We start from the raw sequence: 23,373 nt of genomic DNA, 5'->3' as shown, positions 1-23,373 counted from the left end.
TCACATCTCCAGGTTTCCTAAGAGCATTTGCAGCAGTGGTTTTTACTGTCTGAATTCCCTTCCCAGCGCAGGTACCGTACCCTCTGCTGCCCCAGCGCTGCCCACTCCTTCATGTCTAAGCCCGATGCCAGCGAGATGGAGCAGAAATGGGCTGAAGATGCACCAGCATGGTCACGTAGCACTGTATTTAACAAGGACAGAGAATCCCGAGTTCTAAAGAAGGGTTTCTTCCTGCTGAAGAAACTTCACGTTTTGCAAAGCTACGTTTGCCATATACTTTGCCTCTTCATAAATGGAAATAAACTGAATAAAAACAAAGTGCAGCCACTTTGTTCTTCATGACAAACCAAACAGCCAGATACCACTGATATTTCATTCAGGCCCTTAAAAAAAAAAATTCAAAACGTTTTCAATGACGTGATAGACTTATTAATGCTGAAGTTGTAGCCGGCACACCAGCTACGGCTGAAGTTACTTCCATGGAGTTTAAAAGCAACCAACAGTTAAATGGATACAACACTCCTCAAGAATATTTCTGTTACTTTAAAAGTGATATATGTTTCATTTTGTATCTCAAATTCATTTAACTAACCAGACAAAGGAGAGGTTAAAAATTAGCATAAAGCAGATGCTGTACACGCCACTCTTGGTGAAACTAAACTAATGCAACATTCAGCTTTAGCACAACCTGCAACTTAAAGGTCCCCCGACCACTCCAAACAGGTTTTAGAATTGCCTGTTTTGAGATAAATTTTTGGCCTAATCCTGTCTAGGCTTCAGAATTAAAATGGGAATTCAATCTCAAGGCATCATCCCATGAAGAGGCAGATAAAGGTAAGAGAAAACTGAACAGGTGAAGACAAAGGCAGCACAAAGTCTCCACTGCAACCCCCTCTACATTCTCCTATCTGCTGGCAAGCCAGGTCTGCTTCCCCTCCCAACAACACAACAGAAAAATCATGTTTTACAGGGAACAACCAACAGGGGAATCCTTGCATGGCCAAGTCAGCGCCAACAGACATTCAGCACCAGGATGTAGATGTTGAAGGTCTGTGCCGAGATCTCCCCTGTCAAGCAGATAACGCTGAAGCCCTCCCGCCCCTACCCGTGTTATGGTGTGTAGAAAATCCAACAATAACCTGTGGAGTTTTATCCCTTTCCTGAACTTGCAGTCACGATCTGCCCCAAATCCCACTCCAAATGGAAGCGGACAAAACGGTGTCACTGCCGTCGCGCTCAGACAGAACCTGCCAACGTTTGGAGAGGCAGAAAAATTCTTCAGGTATTTACTAACCGAACAGTCAAACTTTGCTTTTCTGAACTTAGCGGGCCTATCGCAGGGAAGCATTACAAGCTGGCTATCTTTATATGTATCCTTGGATGTATATGGGGTTTGTTGGTTGGTTGTTTTAATGCTAGCCATGTACACATGCCCACAGGCACACAACACTTGCAGCCCCAAGCCCCGGTGCCAAAGGCTGCCTGAGGATCAGGCTCCTCCATCCACCCCGTTTGGATCTGTCAGCAGCTCTGGGTTACCGGACGCTGCCTCTGACAGCCCCGCGGAGGATCACGTTTCTGTGATTCTCTTTGGAGAAAAGAAGGGTGCTGTGTTTATTTCTGCCTCTCTTTCAAGAGATGAAACAGGGCAATGGACTTCAGATCTTAAAATCTCTGCTGCTTTCCTCCTGTGCACAGCCCTCACTATTAAATTGTTCCTACTTACCTTTGCACTGTCCTCCAATTCCTTTAAACGTACCGTCTGTCTCCTGCAGGATCTACCTCACTGTCCCAGAATGACACAAGAATCATTACTCTTACACAAAGCCATCATTTCATTTTCTGCTAATCACTGCAAATGTTGCAAGCTCCAGTTCCCTGGCCCCCATCCAGCTAACTTAGATAGATGGTTCCACATGTGCTCTGCGTCCCTCCGTTTCCTGCTCGTATCACTACACACATTTGTTTAAGCAAATCCAAGCAGGTTTCTTTGCAGTCACAATATTCTTACATATATTTTTTAAAAAGAGCCTGCATAAAATACAACCCATGACCATGCTACTGGCTGCTTTGCAAGAGGCAGAGGATTCTACTGCTCTGCCACACATTATGAACTGTAATGTGTCACAAACTATACCTGAGCCTCACATTCCCCAAAACACAAGAGTGTTACCTGTGTAGCAGTTATGTGCAGGCAAAGCAGAACAATAAACTAAAACAGTGAATTTCCCAGTCTGATACACTCCATTATCCAGGTTTTTAATAAGAAAAATAAAAATACACACATCACATTTAAGAGGAATAAAGATAAGCCAAATTTTCAGAGACCAAGGCACTTCTTCATGAGGATAATTGCTCTTTCATTAGTAGCCAATGCTGTCAATATTCCTTTCCAGCGACACCTTGACTGACACAGAGTCCAGACCGCGTATAGATGAGGAAATTCACCTTTTGATGTCCAATGCTGATTGCCTAAAACAATATTCCCTTCTCCCACCCTCTGCACCTGAACAAACATTCTTGAGGAAAACTACTTTTGAAGTCTCCTTAATACAGAACATTGTCTCTTTGATCCAAAATATCTTTTGCTGCAAGTACCCCAGCACAATACAAGTCCATCTTGGATGAGTACTGACTGCTGAAAACTAGGGCCCCCAACAGCCCTTTTGAAATACATCTTTAATTTACAAATGTGTTATTTTAAAGCTCCAAAGTTGACTGCCCTGAGAGCCCGCGGCAAACATTCATTTATCTGCTGTGCTCACTTAGGCAGGGGTTGAAGTACAGAAGGGTTTGCACACACACAGCATGGACTCAATCAACACGTTGAAGATCTTCTCCTTGTAGGGAATTATGTTTTAGTAAGGTGGGTGTCTCTTGTAACAGAGATTAATGCCAAACGGAAGATGCTGTGGGATACACAAGTCCTGCATGTACAGCCCGGCCTACAGCCAGAGCCCTTGTTAAGAAGAGTGAGGGGGTGTCACATCTGAAACCACCTAAGTGCACGCACACCATCCCTGCTGCCGGCAGAGACCAGACTTCTTACACAGGAACTGATTGAAATGAATGAGTAGCAGAACCCCCAGTTCCCCAAACCCTTCTGTCCCAGAGCTCTATTGTAATTCCCCATCACAGTATCACAGTATCACAGTATGTTTGGGATTGGAAGGGACCTCAAAAGATCATCTAGTCCAATCCCCCTGCTGGAGCAGGAACACCTAGGTGAGGTCGCACAGGAACATGTCCAGGCGGGTTTTGAATGTCTCCAGAGAAGGAGACTCTACCACTTCCCTGGGCAGCCTGTTCCAGTGCTCTGTCACCCTCACTGAGAAGAAGTTTCTTCTCAAATTTAAGTGGAACCTCTTGTGTTCCAGCTTGATCCCATTACCCCTTGTCCTATCATTGTTTGCCACCGAGAAGAGCCTGGCTCCATCCCCATGGCACTCACCCTTTATATATTTATAAACATTAATAAGGTCCCCCCTTAGTCTCCTCTTCTCCAAACTAAAGAGACCCAGCTCCCTCAGCCTTTCTTCATAAGGGAGGTGCTCCACTCCCTTAATCATCTTGGTTGCCCTACGCTGGACCCTCTCCAGCAGTTCCCTGTCCTTCTGGAACTGAGGGGCCCAGAACTGGACACAATATTCCAGATGTGGTCTCACCAGGGCGGAGTAGAGGGGAAGGAGGACCTCTCTCGATCTACTAACCACCCCCCTTCTAATACACCCCAGGATGCCATTGGCCTTCCTGGCCACAAGGGCACAGTGCTGGCTCATGGTCATCCTGTTGTCCACCAGGACCCCCAGGTCCCTTTCCCCTACACTGCTCTCTAATATGTAATCTCCCAACCTATACTGGAACCTGGGGTTGTTCCTGCCCAGGTGCAGGACTCTACACTTGCCCTTGTTAAATTTCATTAGGTTATTCCCCGCCCAACTCTCCAGCCTGTCCAGGTCCCGCTGGATGGCAGCACAGCCCTCCAGCGTGTCAGCCACTCCTCCCAGCTTGGTGTCATCAGCAAACTTGCTGATAGTACAGTCAATTCCCTCGTCCAAATCATTAATGAATATATTGAATAATATTGGCCCCAGCACTGACCCCTGGGGCACTCCACTAGATACTGGCCTCCAACTAGACTCTGCACCATTGACTACCACTCTCTGGCTTCTCTCCCTAAGCCAGTTTGCAACCCACCTCACTACTCTATTGTCTAGACCACACCTCCTCAACTTAGCTGTGAGGATGCTGTGGGAGACTGTGTCAAAGGCTTTACTGAAGTCAAGGTAGACCACATCCACCGCTCTGCCATCATCCATCCACCTTGTTACATTCTCATAAAAGGCTATGAGGTTGGTCAAGCATGACCTACCCTTGGTAAAGCCATGCTGACTGCCCCTAATAACCCTCTTATCCTTGATATGCCTTGAGATGGCACCAAGGACAAGCTGTTCCATTACTTTCCCAGGGACAGAGGTGAGGCTGACCGGTCTATAATTACCCGGGTCCTCCTTCTTGCCCTTTTTGAAGACTGGAGTGACATTTGCTTTCCTCCAATCCTCGGGCACCTCTCCCGTTTCCCAAGACTTGGCAAAGATGATGGAGAGCGGTCCAGCAATGACTTCAGCCAGCTCCCTCAGCACCCGCGGATGCATCCCATCTGGACCCATGGATTTATGAATGTCCAGACTATTTAATTGCTCCCTAACCCAGTCCTCATCAACTAAAGCAAACTCCTCCATTGACCTGGCTTCATCCGGGGTCTCAGGGGTACGGGGCTCCCCAGGACAGCCTCCGGCAGAGTAGACAGAGACAAAGAAGGCATTCAGTAATTCTGCCTTCTCTGTATCTTCTGCCACCAGGGCACCCACCCCATTCATCAGTGGGCCTACATTGCCTCTGGTATTAGTTTTATCTGCTATGTATTTGAAAAAGTTCTTTTTGCTGTCCTTGACCCCTCTCGCATGAAGGAGTCCCTCAGCCCTTCTTCCTAGAAACTTGCTTGTCCCACTCGCTCCCACCCTTCTGCCAAACCCTGCCCTGAATCTCCCCATTCAGAGCGATGGCCCCATGTCCCCACCACGCTCTCTCCAAAGCACCGCACATCCAAGTCCCCAACTCCTCCTCCATCCATCTCACCTGCTGCCTCCCCACCCCCACGAGCTCCACCAGGACACCAGCACTTAGAGGATCGTAGAATCGCTTCAGTTGGAAGAGACCCTCAGTATCATCGAGTGCAACCATAACCTAACTCTGGCACTAAACCATGTCCTTAAGAACCTCATCTTTGTGTCTTTTAAAGCCCTCCAGGGATGGTGACTCCACCACTGCTCTGGGCAGCCTGTTCCAATGCCTGACAACCCTTTCTGGGAAGAAGTTTTTCCTAATATCTAATCTAAACCTCCCTGGCACAACTTGAGGCCATTTCCCCTTGTCCTATCACTTGCTACTTGATACCCACCTCCCTGCCACGTCTCTTCCAGTGCCGACCTCCTACTACAGCCATTCCTCTTCTCCTCTTGGCTCCCTTGTGTGACTTTAAGCCTGTCAAGAATTTCAGAAAAGCCAGATGCAGGCTGTGCTTACCCCAAAGCTGTCCGAAGAAGGACCTGACAGCAGGCAAGGAAGAAAACACAGGCACATGGGAGATCTTTTAACCATGCTGCAAGGTCAATATGCTCTACAACACTGGCAAATAGACCCTAGTTCATTGAGAAATAGAATTACCAGGAATAAAACCAGACTGTGAGATAAGTCTGCACACACGTGCCTAACAGACAAGTCTCACAAAGCCAGACAAACAGACACAACCCAAGTGACCGCTGACTCAGAGGAATCTGTGAAGCCATCAGCCCGGCTCGGCCATTCCAGGTCACCAGCCATCCGCCAGGTAAACAACAGAGAAGACAAAGGAATGACACAAATATACTTTGACCAGCAGCAACAGAAGAAAGGATTAGAGGAAAGTGTTCTCACAAATGCAGACAAGTGCTAATAAAACAGGATCGTGGCAGAAAGATCACACATTCTTATGTGCACACACAAAAATTTACTACCTTAGGTTGCCTAAATAGCTTCAAATCATTGCTTTTCTACCATGCTTTAAATGTTCTCACTCCTGTCTTTAAAAGACTTTCCCCCCCTAAAGTGTCCTCAGCTGACAAATGTCATTTCACATCGAGTCTGCAGAGTGGAGACAGTCTAGCAACTATCTGCAGAAGAAATCAATGCTTTTAGAGCTAAGTAACAAGGCATTAGAATTATTTAAGATCTAAATTCTCAAATATTTCATTCTGTGAAGGCCTCTTTATGGAGTTATCTTCAAGTGCATGAAAAGTTCCTACAGAGAGGCAGAGAACAACCTGCTTTGGGCACCTACCTAGACAGCAGGTGAACCAGCATCAGGTCAGGGGAACGCAGAGTTACTAAATTCCTCCTAAAATGCAGAAGCAAGGGCAGTAAATTCCACCCTTACAGAGGAACTTTGTCCACTCCCATTTTTTTATATCATCTGTATCAGGACATAATGAGACCGTTTATACTCACACTTTTAGACAAGTTATTTACTTCTGTTTCGCCCCAGCACTGCTTTCTGGTATGTTTACTTTTAAACAGTGCATCAAGCAGCACTATTTAACTACTTTTTGCATTAAAAATGTGTTTCGCTAACCTTGCACTGCTCGCTTTAACACAAACTCCAATATTTAATATTTATGATGTTTGCAACTCTTGGCCAAAGTATAGCATCAAAAGAGCATATATGCACTAAATCGTATCTTGTAAAAAAGAACAGCAGCACTGAAAAAAGTTATATTGGAACAATCTCTAAATGTGTTTACATTATATGAATGATTTGCTGTTCCTTCACAAGGCATGTAGGAAGTCAGCACTTCTCAAATGTGTAAAGTATTTCCATGTGCTTAAAGCATGATCTTTCCAAAACAAACAATGATTGAGAAATTTTTTATTATTCTTTATTTCCCTGCCAGCTGTTTTTTTGGACTCTCCTCTCAGCCACCTTCTTTCTTTCAGTCAGATCTCTCCTTATTGCTCACAGTAACACCTACTCAAGCAAGAGTGTATTCAGAGCTGTAAGTCTCAGAAATAGGAAGATCTCGGGGCTGATTTAAATGGCATTTTCCTTAGATCGCTTTACAATGTGTCTTTGTGCTATCGTAGCTGGTGGCAGGTCTGGCTCTTGCTTAGGATGGAATTTGGGCATCCTGCATTAGGACCTCAAGCCCAGTTCCTGCTGCTCTGTCCCCGTGTCTGCTCCCATTTGGGCAGGGGAGGGGATGACTGTGGCTGAACCTCCCCCTACCAGCCTCAGCAGCATCTTTTTGTGGACCAAAACAACAAGACACACAGATGTACTTCTGAAATTTGATGGTAAAAAGTCAGGCAGGCGAGCTCTTAGGCAACTCTGTATATCAAACAGATTAAAACACCCAAAAAAACCTCAAAGAACAACAAAAACCTGCACCCAAAACAACACCAGAATTAAAAAAATAATTTAAAATGTTTTTGGTTTTTTTTTAAATTAAAAGAAAATAAAATCCCCAAAATCCCAAACCCTAAGAACAGCCCAAAACAGGACAGCTACAGGGTAGATCTGCTCCCCTGCTGGCTACTGCCACTTCACTAACACGTATTTTTCTTGCTGTTCACTCCTATACAATTAACAGCGTTGGCACTATTTCATTTACTAAATTCCAGTCATTACAGCTGTGCAAACTTATGGACCTAATTTGTATTTATACTATTATGTGTATATAAACATATGCTGCTTTAGCCATGTAAAGGAGCCTCAAAGCAAATGAACAAATATTTATTCTAACAGAGCAGTATATGAGAGCCCAAGCATGAAATGGAATCAGGTCAAGCAGTTCTCATTATGTCTGTCCACCAAACAGTTTAATTTCAACGATGGCATCCTCCCTAAGGCATTCCAAACAGAAACCCTGCTAAGAGATACAAGGAGACTTCAAACTGCATTTTCCAAATCCAGTCTCCTTTCCCAAAAGGAGATTGTGGAAATGAGGGGAGGAAGAATGACAAATACTATAGTTTACTTTATTTTTTCCCCCAAAACAGTTCTTACCTTCATTAGGGAAAAAAAAAAAATAATTAAGTCAACATAATGTGCTTAATGTTTACGCACCTTGATATAATAGTAATTACATAGTAAGGCAAGAACCCAATTAAATGGTTTAGACTTCAGTCTGTGGGCTGGAGTGCACAGGAAGCGTTCCGATGATAGATCACTTAAATAAAGTTTATCTGGCATACACTTCAAAACCAGAGTTCAAAAACTTTAATCACAGTTCTGCATGCATGTGCTTGACTCTTAACAAAACATCTTTATTTAAATAGAGGGCTAGAGATTTAGTATGACAAATATATTTACTAATCGGTCTCCACCATGCTACTTGGAGGTTGCAGGTATATTGTATACATAATCCTATGAGATTTAATGTGGATCACAGGACTCCCAAAATCCAGCACATCAGCCCTAACCTGAATTCTATTGTTCAGTATTTTTGGTGTCCCTTAGCTCAAGGATTTGAATTCTGTATCCCTGTATTGTCAGAGATGGTGGAGATCCAGAAGCCGCATTTCTTTTCCATTTTTGCTTTCCAGTAACAGGTACCCTTCTCAGCGGATCAATGCAACGTTCATTGTTAAAAACAAGGTATTGTCATTAACGACAAAAATTCAAACCTAATGCAAAATGCTATATATATTCTCACTAGGAATCACATCAGGGTGCTTAGTAACTGCAGAATCCCACTCCAGGGATTCTCCAAACATGCACCCCCTGTGAATCTCCACTCTGGGGAAGCTGTTTCCATGGTCTGGCCAGCAGCGCTGGTTGTCTGAGCACCTTAATGCAGAGATCTGATGGAAAACGCTGTCACTCTGCCCTCACCGGCACGTCTGGGTTTCCTCAGCGATGGGTTTCTGCTGCTCCACGGGCCCGATGCCCAGCCCAGCGTGTGTGAGCACGGAGCTGGGACACGGCCAGGACGGGCACCGAGGCTGCACCCGCAACAGCCAGATCCTGCTGGAGCTCTGGGTAACGCTCAGGGCCACTGGAAATTTTACCTTCACATGCATGCTCTGCAAAACAAATATGTCTATTCTGAAAGGATTTATACGCCTAAACACGCTACTTCCTCTTGAAGTGACGTGATTTTGTCGTGGTTCCCAACTACGAAGCAGTGTGGAAAGGGAGATATTCCACCCAGCTGCAAAAAAAGGAATGTGCGTAGCGCAAGCCAAATGAAGATTAAAAACAAAACACCAATTAAACTCGGACTGGCATACATCTCAAAGAAATCAATTCCATCTGAGGCGTTTCAGCCTGAAGATAGACCAACTGAGCTAACAGTGAAGGAAGGAAACAGGCTTGATGTTTTTTTTTCCTTAACTTTAGGCAAACACTAAAAGTGCTTAAAAAAAATAAATAAAAATCACAAACACCACACCAAAACCAAATATCAACCAAACCAAAGCAGTACGATTTGGCAAAGCAAGACTGGAAGGCAAAAACGGGTCCTGGTCCCACAGAACGGATGGTAAAGCACTCGGGAGCTGCGGAATAGTCGTCGTCTAAACCGTAGTGCGACATGTATTTTGTTTACCTCAGAGTACCTGGTGAATGTCTAAGCAACTTTGAAGGAGCACAACTGATTAAAAAGGTATTTTGACTGACTTTCTGTGTTTGAAACAGGATTTTGGATAATTGCTCCACAAGCTATAAAAGAAACAGACTGGAAAACAGGAGCAGCCGCTGAGCAGTTGTTTGCACAGGAAGCAATATTGTGGGAAAAGGCAATAATGAAGAACAGTTAATTTGACCTGGGCTGACGAGGTCAATGTTTTACATTATGTAGAGGTATTTCTTCCAAAATAAAAATGTTATTTCCCATTAGAATAATACTTCAAGTGTAATGCTGCGCAAAATCTATTCCCTAACGCTCGTTAAGCTCAGCCGAGGGGTAACGCGCGTTCCCGAGGCGTCCGAGACATCCCGTGTCTGACGGGTCCGTTCCTCCGAAATACGGATTCCATTGCTCCCTCCCGCAAGCTCCGGCCGCTTCAGGCTGCACGTGGCTCTCCCCAGCATCCAGCTACTGAAACTGCAACAGCTGGAGTCAAACCCTGGTAATATTCAGACACAGGGAGTTAAACGTAACATTGTGAGTGCGATTTGGACGGGGAAGCAGCAACAGATATTTCACTCTTAACTCGCTGCCGGTCAGGGCGCTGCCGACAGGAGACGGAGCCCGGCTCGGAGGAAGAGACACGACATGAGGAATCCAGGAATTTAGTAGAGCTGGATTCTATTCCTCCTTCCGCCGCTGCTCTGCTGTTTAATCCTGGGCGAGTACGTCCCCTCCGCGCACCTGGTTCCCCTCCCTCCCTGACACATTTATTTAAACTGCACATTCAGAGGGGCAGCAACCACCTTGCTGATGATGAAGCAGCACTCCGCACTAATGTTTCTATTAATAAATATTCCCTAAGTAATAAAACAAAAACCATCATAGAAATTGAATGGTCAATGATGCCTTATATTAGTTTTGAGGTATTTGGGTATAAAACATAAAAAAGCAAACTCTCCCAAGTGGTTGCAGGCCAGAGGACACCTATGTTCTTCTATGTTGTTTTCCTGTGTATTTGGGCAATTCAATTAGAGGTGAGTTTTTAACTACATGAAATTACTTCATTAACGCCATCACTAGAGGCTAATTCTCCTGGGAGGCTGGTGGAAGGGAGCAAAAACCATTATAAAACTGGAAGGAATGGGAAAGGGACAGGGTGTGCAGCCTGAAACATGCTGAAGAGAGCACACGGCTCAGCCAGTCTAAGGCGTTCGCAGATTTTAACAAACATGTCAATAACTGGGCCACAGCCTCAAAGGTTTGCATGTTCCCAGTTTAATGAATTAAAGAGGAGCTAAATACATCCAGACTTCTACGCGTTTTCAACCGCAATGGTAACGTAAAGCGCAGACCTACAAGCACCAAAAGGCTCCTACGCTCCTGTAAACACCAGAGATATAAAAAGTAAATTACCGTAATGCAGTTAATTCCTGCTGCATTTGCAAACTGCTATTCATGTGCAATGCATACGAGCACCTTTTACACGTCCAAATTAGCTTCACCTCAAAGCCACCTCCTGACTAGAAATGGTCACTATATTCACTAAGAAAAACGGTTCTATTGCCAGACCTCAGATTTGTTTTGCACACCCTATTAAGGCCTAGAGATTCTAGAAACACCATTCGCTTCTGACAACCTCTGCTCTTTTTGACAGCTACTAAAATCTAAAGTACAAGCTCTGCCAGGAAGCAGTATTGTTAGCACTACTGAAACAACTAAGACTGGTACAGTTTCATAGCTTTACACTGATTTGAGATTAGATTTACTAAAGCTTTAAATCCTCAGATACGTGGAAAAGCGTATTTTTAATATGAGCGTGAGAAGCAGAAAACTCTGAAGCACTTTCTTCCCCCCCCTCTTACAGAGGTAAATCAAACGGACGGATTAAGGAAGGGGCTTTGTGCAAAGATATAATTTCCTGAAAGAAAATTTAAAAGTTAATGAGCAGACTGCAAGGAAAACAAATAAATAAATAAAATAAACCAGCTTCCACTTGAAAGGAGCAAAAAAACCCCAATTTGACAAGGGGAAAAGTGAAGGAGACCCCATGAGCTAATTGTCCGCCTTGTGCTATAGGGGATGCTCTTGCTTAGCGTACAAGTGACAGACGCTCGGTCCCCTGCAGGCACTGAGCTCCACGGCACTAATTGGGCACCTTAAATGAACCAACTTCCTTCAGCATCGCCCAGGAGACTAGAACGGGCATGTCTCTGAATTCAGAACCCCGCAAACATGTCCGATTAGCAGTCAGGCTGAAGAACATCTCTGACCAAGACCATCCCAGGAAACACATTCACCATCAGGCTGAAAAAAAAAAAAAGCCCAAACAGTGGGTTGCCACAGTTGGCATATTTTTATTGCCTTTGTGTAAACACAAGCTCCGGATTAGCCGGCATCTAAACCAGCTCTATCTGGATTCCCTTCTTTTGAAACAGAATTAAGGAAAACACCCAGCAGGAAAGGTCAGCGGCCAAACAATTCGGAAAAAATAAAAGCACAGAGGAAGAACGTACATAGTGATTCATTAAACATATGCTGCCAAAACGCCTTAGCCATGAGCCCAAACCAGACTTTTCACAGAAACAATCTTTAATATGCAGAACTCCTGAGCCAAACGGAGCAATAACTAGAACTGTACTTTTTAAAGAAATTCTCAGTACCACCCTAGAGCTGCCACCACTGAGATAAATGACGTGAACCCCACGGCTCAGACAGGAACTGAGCTAAAGGAACAGAAGCTCTACCTATGCAAAAGAAATGGACTGAGCATCTCAGGTTCTCAGAAAAGAAACTCAACCTGGAACATGTTAAGCATCTCCTAAGGTGAGTGCCCAGGTGGGAATTCACCTTACGCTGTCACGCATCATCAACCACAGCAAACCACACACAACTGGCAGTGTTGCTTATTACAAATCTAACTTCATTCTGAGCCAAACTATTTGCATTTGTCTACAGTGACTTTGCAAGACGCATCCCAGTCCTAAAGTGAAACCACCAAGAACTAGAGATTCCATTGCATTCCAGAGTCAATTTTAACAGCGAGGCAAATTAACCAGAGGAACATTGTGAACCTCAGGTCCTATTTGTTCCTTCAGTTCCTATTCAGATCCTGTTTGTTCAACTAAGGTTACCAGTTCTTGCTACATTTACTGTCGCGCTGTTTGGATTTGGCACGTTCTGTGTTGAGGAGGCACTTGCTGTAAATTGAGTCCCATCTTAACCTCCTCTCAAACCAGAGGCAGAATGCAGCACAACGCTCTTTCTGCCTTTGAATGGACCTTTATGGCTTCTCTTCACCTTCCTTTCGATTTTTGCATTCCCAACGCAGTCAGCAGAACTCTCCGGTCCATGAGCCTTCCCAACTCGGCATTCCGAAGGAAAACTCCTTTCCTATTTATTATTGTATATTCACACACACACCCAAGGCCCTCCCCAACTCAGTATGGTGCCTAAGGGTCAAATGGGTTTAGCTAAACTTCCAGATCCTCTTCACAGAGTCTGTTATTTGCTCTGCTATTTATAATTTTGCATTTTAGCCATATGAACACACATTTCATTCAAATGAGACCAGCAATGGCAAAGCAGCCCCATAAACTGCCAACTTGCGTGTCATCCATACAAATCCAACATCTGCTTCCAACCGCTGAACCGAGTCCCAACACCCACAGAAAATATTCCCAGGCTGTGGTAACCAACAATTGCTTTGGAAATTACAAGTTCACCAGTTAATTCATTTATTGTGCAGAATTCTCAATATTGTTGTTATTGTATAATGTAATTTCTATAGAGTTCTAAAAAATCAGTGTCATGTAATAACTAATTCGAGCACCTTATTAAGAAAATACGGAAACATTCATCTTTCTGAATAAAAACTGTAAATTCATCAGTGCAAAGTCTGTTTTGCTTGATGCAATCTATTTCTCATAAATTGCACGTCACCAACTTCAAATACTCCTGTCCTTAATCTTCTTGTTAAATGTACTTATTCCTAATTTATTTTTTTTAATTATTCTTTTATAATCTAAGACTAAGGTCAGTCAGGGGGAGGTTTTTTGTTTGCTTATCTAGAACTGAACACATTAAAAATTAGTCATCTGCTCACACTTCCTGAAGACAAGGTAATGATCAGTTATCTGGAATATCCCCTATTATTTCAAACGTTGTGATTTAAATGTCGTGATGCCAGAAATCTCCTCAGCCAAGTCTTTCACCATTCCTGGATGAAGTTATCTTAGGGCTGCAGGTGTGAAATGTGCACTACCACATACTGCATTTAATATCCATTTACAAACGTGTTAGAAAGTCCTTCCATTGTGCTCATCGTTCCTCCTTTTCCCAGAAGAAAGGCAAACATCCTTCAGAAAGTCTGACAATATATTTTAACGACAAGAAAAAGTACAGGCATTCAGTTTGAATATTTTTTTAAAACAAACAACATTTTCTGTCCATTAGATTTTCTACACAAACCAAAAACCTCTGGCAAAGCATATTGATCAGCCTCAAATTCTAATTTTAAAAGAGAAGATATAGTTTATACTACAGGAAAACAAGAAAACAACACTGTACAACTTTGCAAAAGCTGGCGCTGCTTTTGGAAAAATAAGCTGCAAATGCTTCTACACTGTGTACTTCTCAGAGGATGATGAACACAGAACAGATATCCCTGACAAAATAAAATGATGGATTGATGGGAGACTAGTTTAATGTAAAGGTTTTTGCTTTGCTGATTTCTTGTCTTGTTGAGGAGGTTAGAAAGTGTTGGTTATTTTCAAGACATCGTTTACCATTATCAATTCTAAAATGCAAAGTCTAAAAAAGTGCAGAGATTTAAACCAAAAAAACATCAGTAACTCAGGCTCCCACCCTTAAAATCCCCCACAAAACCTGACATTTCCACGCAGAGGCACTTGTACCATGTTGTGATAAAGAACAGGAACGCTGACACATCTTCAGCTTTCACCGTGGCAGTAACACATTTGCAAAAATACTTGTTGCTTCTTAGAGTCCAATAATAAGGAAAATAGAATTAACCACTTGGCAGCGTTTTCTAAATTGTCCGTCTCGTACTCACAAATTATTCCAGTGCTTAAAGCAAATCTGAAGTGCAGCCTATTCTTGATCTTCAAAAATTTCAGCTTCCAGAACAAATGAGACCAAAACAACCTGAAGGACACCACAACTTGGCAAAGAAAGAGGTACAGTTTGTTTTTTCATAGCGATGCCATGAAAATTGTTCGCATATTTCACCTAGCAGAATGATGAAATTCTTAGATTATTTCCTAGTGACTTATTTAATTGGAAAAGTTTGTTTCATTTAATATGCAACTCGGGTTTAAATAACCTGTAAATTTCACGTGTGGGAAATCCTCGTCTTTTGAAAGGCATTAAAAAAAAAGAAACAAGCAAGTCTTACCATTTTGATGCCAGTGGAAAACGTGACTGGTTTGACAGGTTTGGGTTTTTCCAGTTGCATTTCTAGCTGAGTAGGTCTGTCCTTATGCTGCGCTAAAAGCAGCGAAGCAGGAAGATTGGAGCTCTCCTGTAAACATGCAAGGAACAAATCTGAGTTCTAAACCAAAACCAGTATTAATTAACACTGCATATTCTTCCCAACTGCAAGCTGTGTCTGAAAGGCCATCACTAGAACAGCGTAATCCTCTCTATGAGAAACGGTTTACAGAGAACGATCATTTTTAGTAATAAGAAAAAGCTGCAGCGAGCCCATAAATCAGAGCAACCTGCAAACAACTGTTTTTATAGAATCCACATTAAAGACAATATAACAGGCTCCTTATTCCAACCAGCCAATGCGGCTATATTTATTAAAATCAGAAAAATTAGAACTTAATCAGAGGAGGAATAATACTGAGTAGTGTAGCTTGGATCTGATGTTTATCTAAGACACATTCTTTCTACCAGTGAACTCAGACCAGTTTGAAATTGTTTCCCATTAGATTTCACCTGAGGCCGTTTGGAAATGATCCTTGCTCTGCTTTGCACAATGGCACTATTGTAAGTGCAACCAACAGCATATTTATTTTCTCCTTCACCAACTTATTTTTAGGGAAGCCAGCCAATTAAAAAAAAAAAATTATATATATATATATATATAAAGTAGTAAAATGAACAGTTAAGCGAATGAACTACTTCAACTCTCAGAACAGAATTATTATTAACATACATATATGTAACTGCATTCTTGAGAGAGTTAGAAAATTATTGGCCAAGTAATTTTTAATAACTAATGCAACTATCCACATGCACACCAAAATCCTTGAGAACTCCTTTCCTAGCTAGAATGACTGTAAAGCTGAGAGCAGGGAAGAAGTTCAGATGGATTCTTCCCGGCCTGCTCCAGGGCAGTATTTTATTCCTGGGGCACTCAAATGTCACATACACTTCTGTTTCACAGAACCAAGCAAATACTGAACTCTGAACAGTATTTGTTACTTACAAAATCAAACATTCATAAACTGAACTGTGATTTCTTTTTTCCTTAGTTCAGGGTAAGATGTTGGAAGTTTTTAACGTGGCGAGATGCCTCGCGGTTCATGGTATCCTCCAGAAATTATCACGAAAAACAGTGATGCTGTACACTGACTTTTAACATCACTCTCCATTCCTCTTTGCTCTTCATTTTTGTTACAGTCCCTTCATCTTAGGACTAGACTGCAAGTGCTAAAAGCCAAAAAATCTCACATGGAGAGATCCGGCCCAGAGTTACAAATGCAACTAAGGCGCAGGATCCTACTCCACTTTCTGTGATTAAATGGGAGGGGGGAGTGAAGACATTAAAAACTTAATTTGTAATAAGAAGAGATGTCTAATTTCTGTACAACTAGGAGAAAACTTGGACCACAAATGCACTAGTTTACAGTCTCCAATCTTCAAAGTGTTGCACATGTTCATAGCTACCACGCAGCAGCATGTGCTGCCAGCTCGCAGCAGAGTTTAAGGATGTTGGATTCTTGTAATCATCAGATTTAATACGCTGGGGGAGAAGGGAAGAGCGGGAAGCGTTCTCTGGGTCATTCTGTCCTCTCATATGCCTTAAATGTTCTCTGCATTTCTAATACAATAACTAAAGGATGCCAATTTTTGTACCAACCTCTCAAGAGTCCACACAATGACCAGTAACCAGATTACACAACTGTGGGAAACCCACGCCGTGCCAGTTAAGCCACCACGTCAGGGATTGTTTGTCCTTTCCAATGTGCACATAACCCTTCTGTTAACTATTAACACACAGGAAAGGTCCAATCCTGTAAGCATTTATCCACACTAGCAATTTTCTGTGTGGGAAAACAAATTGACTGGTTAGTATGAACAAAGCTAATTGTGCACAAAAAATTCTGAAAGATGTGTCTCAAAAACCCTGAGTTTCTGGTAAAAGTGGGGACACTTGATGTCTTTAAGGTACCTTACCCTTTGCTTGACTCCAAGCTATAGAATCATAGAAACATTTTGGTTGGAAGAGACCCCCAAGACTGAGTCCAACCATAACCTAATTTTAGCACTAAACCATGTCCCTAAGAACCTCATCTATGCCACAGCCCAGGGAAAACCTGCCGCTTGGCCATGTGCTGCAACGCAATATTAATATTGCCCACGCCGGTGAAGAACAGGCTCATAACAAGAAGGGTGCAAGTCTCACAACACAGAAGACATCTAAGAGCAGATCCTTTAATATAACCCTCTGTATACAGGTGAGAGAGTTCAAATGGTAAGCAAAGGAAGTGCTTTAATATTTTAGCCCCGATTATCTAAGTCTAGAAGGTAAAACAGAAAAAGCAAAACAACAAAACAAAACACACACACAGCTCTTCCAATAATATGTAAAATACATTTGAGACAATAAATCTAAATGACACCAAGGTGTTGTGTCTTTCAAGTGAGAGGTTCTATTGTTAAAGAGGTCACTTACAACAAAGGTAATGTAAAATCTGCCTAATTTAGCACTGGGAGGCAAAACAGGGAGCAGGCAGAGCACCAGGTCACTGTCCCAGCCGCCTGTAGAGCCCGAGCTGCCCAGGCCTGGCTCAGCCCTGCAGCCCTAAGCCCGGCCTTACCTCCTGCTCTGGCCCAGGACACGCTCCTGGAGCCTCAGCCTTTCTCTCCAGGTTAACCAGGAACCAAACACTTCTGTCCCTTCTTCCCTGCCTCTGGAGTATCTAAATTATAAGCTCTTCGGAGATGGGACAGTATTCTCATACACCTCTGTAAACAACTGAGACCTTCGCTCAATATGATAATACCATAAATAATACATGTCAGAAACCATGTATCTCCTCACTCCTTAGTATTTAGGTTGGACATGAGGAAAAGGTTCTTCGCCCAGAGGGTGCTGGACACTGGAACAGGCTCCCCAGGGAGGTGTCACGGCCCCAAGCCTGACGGTGTTCAAGAAGAGACTGGACAACACCCTCAGACACACGGTGTGAACTGTGGGGTTGTCCTGTGCAGGGACAGGAGTTGGACTCGATGATCCTGTGGGTCCCTTCCAGCTCAGGACATTTCATGATTCAAATATGATTCTATGATTCACCAAAGGTAAAACTGTCTTCTTGGAAGAGGAAAGACCTGACATCTCTACCTGCACACACAAAAAATTTCGTTGTTTGGTGGTTTTGTTTTGTTTTAATGGGACAGTAAGGGAGGGTCCCACATGGGCTGTAGGTTCCTAATCAAAAAAGGGACAACTCAGAATCAACAGGTCAATGTCGTTTCCCCACCTTCCTCTGCTCTCAAAATCCTGCTGAGTCAGTAGTTTTGCCACTGGTATCCCTGCAGCTGTAACTTAATCCGTGTTGTTTTAGCACAGTACCCGCAACCATAGATATAATATTCTTTTTCTTAATGGAGTTCTTAACAGTGCTACTGCTTATACTTCCTTTCGCCGCATTACTCAATTAAGTTTTAGTTACTATGAGCTTCGTTTTCAGGTTTGCAGCAGCGCATTGAAGAGATTTCAGAGACTATAGGAAATGTTTATTTGTTTAACAACTGTTGGTTTTCCAGAGACTTGGTAAGGCATTGTACAAACACTTCAGTGCTGGCTTTATAAACCTTTAGGATTACAAAACAAGCTTTGGCTCAAATGTAAGCTGACAGTGCCCCTTCATAAACAGATAACTTAAAATTGCCCGGTTTCCTTCCTAAGTCTTTAAAAAAATCACCTTTCTGTTGTTTTTAGAATATTCAGAGATATTTTAACAGCAAAACACATGCAATCACAGTTAAAACTACCTCTTTTGGTCATGTTTAAGGATTATTTATAACCATTATTTCCTCAAGCCATTTGGTGAAGTAGGTTTCCAGTAAAACCGACTGCTGTGTTAAAAATAATAAAAATAAAAATAAAAATAAAAATAAAAATAAAAATAAAAATAAAAATAAAAATAAAAATAAAAATAAAAATAAAAATAAAAATAAAAATAAAAATAAAAATAAAAATAAAAATAAAAATAAAAATAAGACACAACCAAAGAAACACCACAACCAAAAAACAAACCAAACACCCTACCACTGGTCTCTAGTAAATTAAGATTGTGTCTTAGAACAGGATTGAAATAAGTCAGAAACCAGTTCAAAAAACTCTATTCTGAGCCATTAAATTCACGTTCATAGTGGAGTTTTTATTCATTAACGAGTCAAACTATTCCTACTTGTGTGGACCATAAGCACTTTTACCTTGGAAGTGAGAAGGAACTGCTGGATGCAAAGTTACAGACTGGAGGGCTGTTCAAAGAACGTTTCTGTTCGTCCCTGCCTTTGTCTACAAGAAATGAAACACCAGCCCCTTTCAGCTAAACCCAGGACAAGCTGCAAGGACTCCTGGCTTTGGAAAAGGCAGCTCTTCGGAGAGCCCCTGGAACTCCAAAATTGCACATGGATGCTCTCTGGATGTCAGTGCCTCCTGCCTTGGTTTGAAGAAGAACTCTGCTTTTCCAGAAAAAGCAGAAAAGCATCTGTATCCTGAATGATAACAAAGCAGAAATTAATGCTATATTAACGTGAGATAAACTGAAATGAAATAAAATCTGATTTAAATCTGCCAGGCAGCTTCAAACCACATTAACACAGCCGCACACATGTATGGATGCATAGATACGTTTCCTTTTTTCCAGTTTCGTTCAAGGTTACACACAGACTGTTCTCATGAGTGTCAGATCATGTGAATGTCTGTACACACACGGATATTAAAAAAATTGAGACGTCGATCTTGTTTAAATAATACATTTACTGAGCTTCTCTATGCCCACACACTATCACTGCATTTCAGATGCAGAGTCGGTAGTAAAATCAGCCAAAGACAAGATGAACATGCTTTCTAGACATAGCCTGAGTTTTTCTTCAGGTGTCCATACACCCCTCAAATAAATTCAAGCTCCGTTCACTTCAAAAGGAGCAACTCGCATACAAAAACTTTGCAGTAAGAGAACATGACACACTCAAGGCAAGAAATCTTTCTTTTAGTAGGTTTTGCATACAAAGGGACCACTTATAATTCAGGTGCTCTGATTTGAAAAGGGTTGACTAATGCTCAAACAACTCCAGTTCTCCACAATCTCCTCGCTGCAGAGGTGGCCGAGCTCATGAAGCAGCTCCTGATGACCAATTTGCTTCAACACACCGGATTATCGACTGCTCCTCAGGACTGTTAGTGAGCATCCACATAATGGCCAAAACAACTCAGCTGCTCCTCTCTACCCCCCTCACAAATTGCACAATCAGACACACACCAAAGCAGATGTGACAGTCACAAGCTGAAGAAAAAAGAAGCAGGTGGTTACGTGGCCTCAGATGTGACAGAACCTCACCCACCAGACATTGGGTTCAAGGTGGAGCAGTCACCATATCAGTTACGCTAATGCATCCTTGATCACAGTCAAAGCCTGTGGGTCTCGTATTGTCAGTGAATTAAACAGAAACCCAGACTTCTATACTAGTTCTTCTTCAGATATGCAGTCAAATGTCAACGAGTAAGTAAACTGGTAGAGTGGCGGAACTCGCTAAAGAAATTTTTGATATACACCTCCACAAGTCAATCAGCAATAATAAAAGAGCTTTCAATGGAAGCTTACTAGGAGAAGAAATGAGCAAAAAAACCATCAAAACAGGTAGAACCAGGAAATCAGCCTTCTTCAAATACCAAAAAACCCCACTTCTGCATTTTTCTTTGTTAGAATCTTATGCAGGATTAATTTTGTGTTAAAACAGCCAAGAATACTTTCCTAGAGTTAATTTCTAACCAGCACTGGACATTCTGGACAATGATTCCAATTAAGTCAATGAATCCCAGAAGCACTCTTCCCCCAGCCCTTCGCTTGCCAAAACCACAGTTGTTTATAATATCCAAATGAACGATAGGGGAGAGAACAGTAACATAAAACATTCAAGACAGGGAAAGAGAAAGGGGCAGATGTGTTAATTCCACACGGTTAACCATGGCAGAGATGAATGTCACTGCATTGCTGTTTGTTCTGCTGCTGAGCATTCAAAGCCCCTGGTTTTGTTACTCACCAGATCATCCAAGAGCGCCTGTTTATTCTTCCTTTTTATCATCTGTTGTAGCTGTTCTTCTTTCTGTATCAGCAGGCGCCTTTGCTCGTTTTCCTGTCGCTCTACCTCTAAAGCTTCCTCCAGCTCTTCCTGCTCCCGTGTCTGAAATGGAAATTAGAAATTAACTCAGACAGAGCTCGCCCACAGCTCTACTCACCTACCACAGGACCCAGGACAGACCAAGCAACGGGAGCGCAGCTAAATTTGAGCTTTTAAGGTAGAATTCTAAGTAAGGCGCCTCTCTTTGCTCCCACACATCCTACTTCTCAGGCGATGTTAAGTAGGTGACCAAAAATATAATCCCGCGATACTGTTCCTGATTGCTGCATCTTCTGTGACAAGTACGTTGTGTGTTTAGCAGTGGTGTAGAAGAAAAATAAGAAATTACAAATCTATGAATATTAATAGAGAAGTTTATAAGCCAAAACATACTTAAGCATGAGCTGTAAAAGACATCAAATTCCCAGAAAATAAGGAATTTTTTGGATTGAAGTCATGTGCTACAAGAGAAAAAAAGAAATAACTAGCACATAGTGACTAGGTTTTGTTTCACAATTTACTGTTTGAAAAGTCTTTTTTTAACCTGTGAATTACTATATCACCTGTATTTGAAAATCACAGCAGAAGAAAAAGAGAGGTTAGTTTTGTGTAAGGTATAAGACAATAACATACAAAAACATTTCCCAAATCCTCCCCACCAGAAATACTAAAGTAAAGGGAGATCCAGTAACACCTTATAAAACTTAAAGGGATGATTGATCCATGGAAGTAGTTTCAGCAAAACATTATTGCAGTGAGGGGTTGTGTCAAGCTTCAAGATAACCTAAACACAGTCCCAACATCTAAAGAAATAAGGTGATCACAGTGAAGCCCAGAGTAAAGTCAAGATGACAACTGGGAAGAAGTAAATAGAAAGTGTAATAATGTTTCGCCACATTCAATAAAGGACAAACAAGAAAATTTAAACGCACTCACGTCACGGCATTCAGACAAAACTATTTCGGGACTGACCAAAGCAGCAAGTGAAATTAAACATCTATTAACAAAGTAGGAAGTGACAAGCTACATTATGACTAGAGAATAGCAGACATTTAAGAAAAATGGCACTTTGGGGAAAGCTGTGACCCACTTGGAGCACAAGCCTTGATAAATTTCTTTATATATATACATACATATATATATATATGTATGTATATATATAATTTTTATATATATAATGACAAGAATCCTTTCTCCAATAGCTCTGTAACTTTTTATCCAAACCTGTGTACTTAAACCCTTTCTCTGCATAGTCCTGCATGAAATCCACAGATCTACCAGATGCGTTAGTACATGAGTAGCAAGGTGATGAGGAACTAGCTACAAAGATGAAGAGTATGGCTTGTACTGACAAAGAACAAGTAGATATTCAAATCCTGAGGTGATTGCTTCAGTAACTTAATATTTTCGTCTGTAAGAAAGAATGAATGCTCATAAGGACAGAAGTAGCAGCAGCAAGATGAAAATAACTTATAAGGGCATGAATTTGGAGACATTAATCCATTAATTAGAAACTAAAGAGGAGAAAACACAGTCATAGAACAGAATCATAGAATCATTTTGGTTGGAAAAGACCCTCAAGATCATAGAGTCCAACCGTTAACCCAACACTGGAAAGTCCACCTCTGAACCACATCCCTGAGAACCTCATCTACACGTCTGTTCAACACCTCCAGGGACGGTGACTCCACCACTGCCCTGGGCAGCCTGTTCCAATGCCCGACAACCCTTTTTGGGAAGAAATTTGTCCTCATATCCAATCTGAGCTTCTGTGGAGCAACTTGAGGCCATTTCCTCTCGTCCTAACACTTGTTACTTGGTACAAGAGACCTACTTGACCACTACCGCTTTTGAAACTCCCACATGACAGCGCTACGAAAGAACAGCCTTAGGATCATGTATGTCAACATATTTCCAGCAGAGATGGGAAAACAGTATTTTATAAAATGCTGTTAAGAGCTTGGCTACAATGCTGCATTCAGTTCTGGCCCCTTCTGCTTGCCAAACACAAATTCAAACTGGAACAAGCAAAGGGTAACAAAAGCACGAGGGGAGACGGAGAATATCTATATTCTTCAGAAGCAAACTGTTACAGTGGATAGAA

The 23,373-nt window shown here is 42.2% G+C and overlaps 1 protein-coding gene across 1 annotated transcript in view; it reads right to left on the bottom strand.

Annotated features, from left to right (window-relative positions):
* MNAT1 (MNAT1 component of CDK activating kinase) overlaps positions 1-23,373 on the bottom strand; it is a 132,091-nt gene that overhangs the window by 56,873 nt on the left and 51,845 nt on the right. Inside the window, exons 5-6 of the mRNA XM_082059280.1 lie at positions 21,192-21,332; positions 15,082-15,207 (exon numbers count right to left, since the gene is read on the bottom strand). Of these exons, the coding sequence (XP_081915406.1) occupies positions 15,082-15,207; positions 21,192-21,332 (267 nt within the window). The remainder of the gene's footprint in view (positions 1-15,081; positions 15,208-21,191; positions 21,333-23,373) is intronic.

The sequence above is a fragment of the Streptopelia decaocto genome, assembly GCF_964273445.1.
Source record: "Streptopelia decaocto genome assembly, chromosome: 7".
In the NCBI taxonomy this organism is placed as follows: domain Eukaryota; kingdom Metazoa; phylum Chordata; class Aves; order Columbiformes; family Columbidae; genus Streptopelia; species Streptopelia decaocto.
This window is presented reverse-complemented; position numbering and strand designations above follow the sequence as displayed.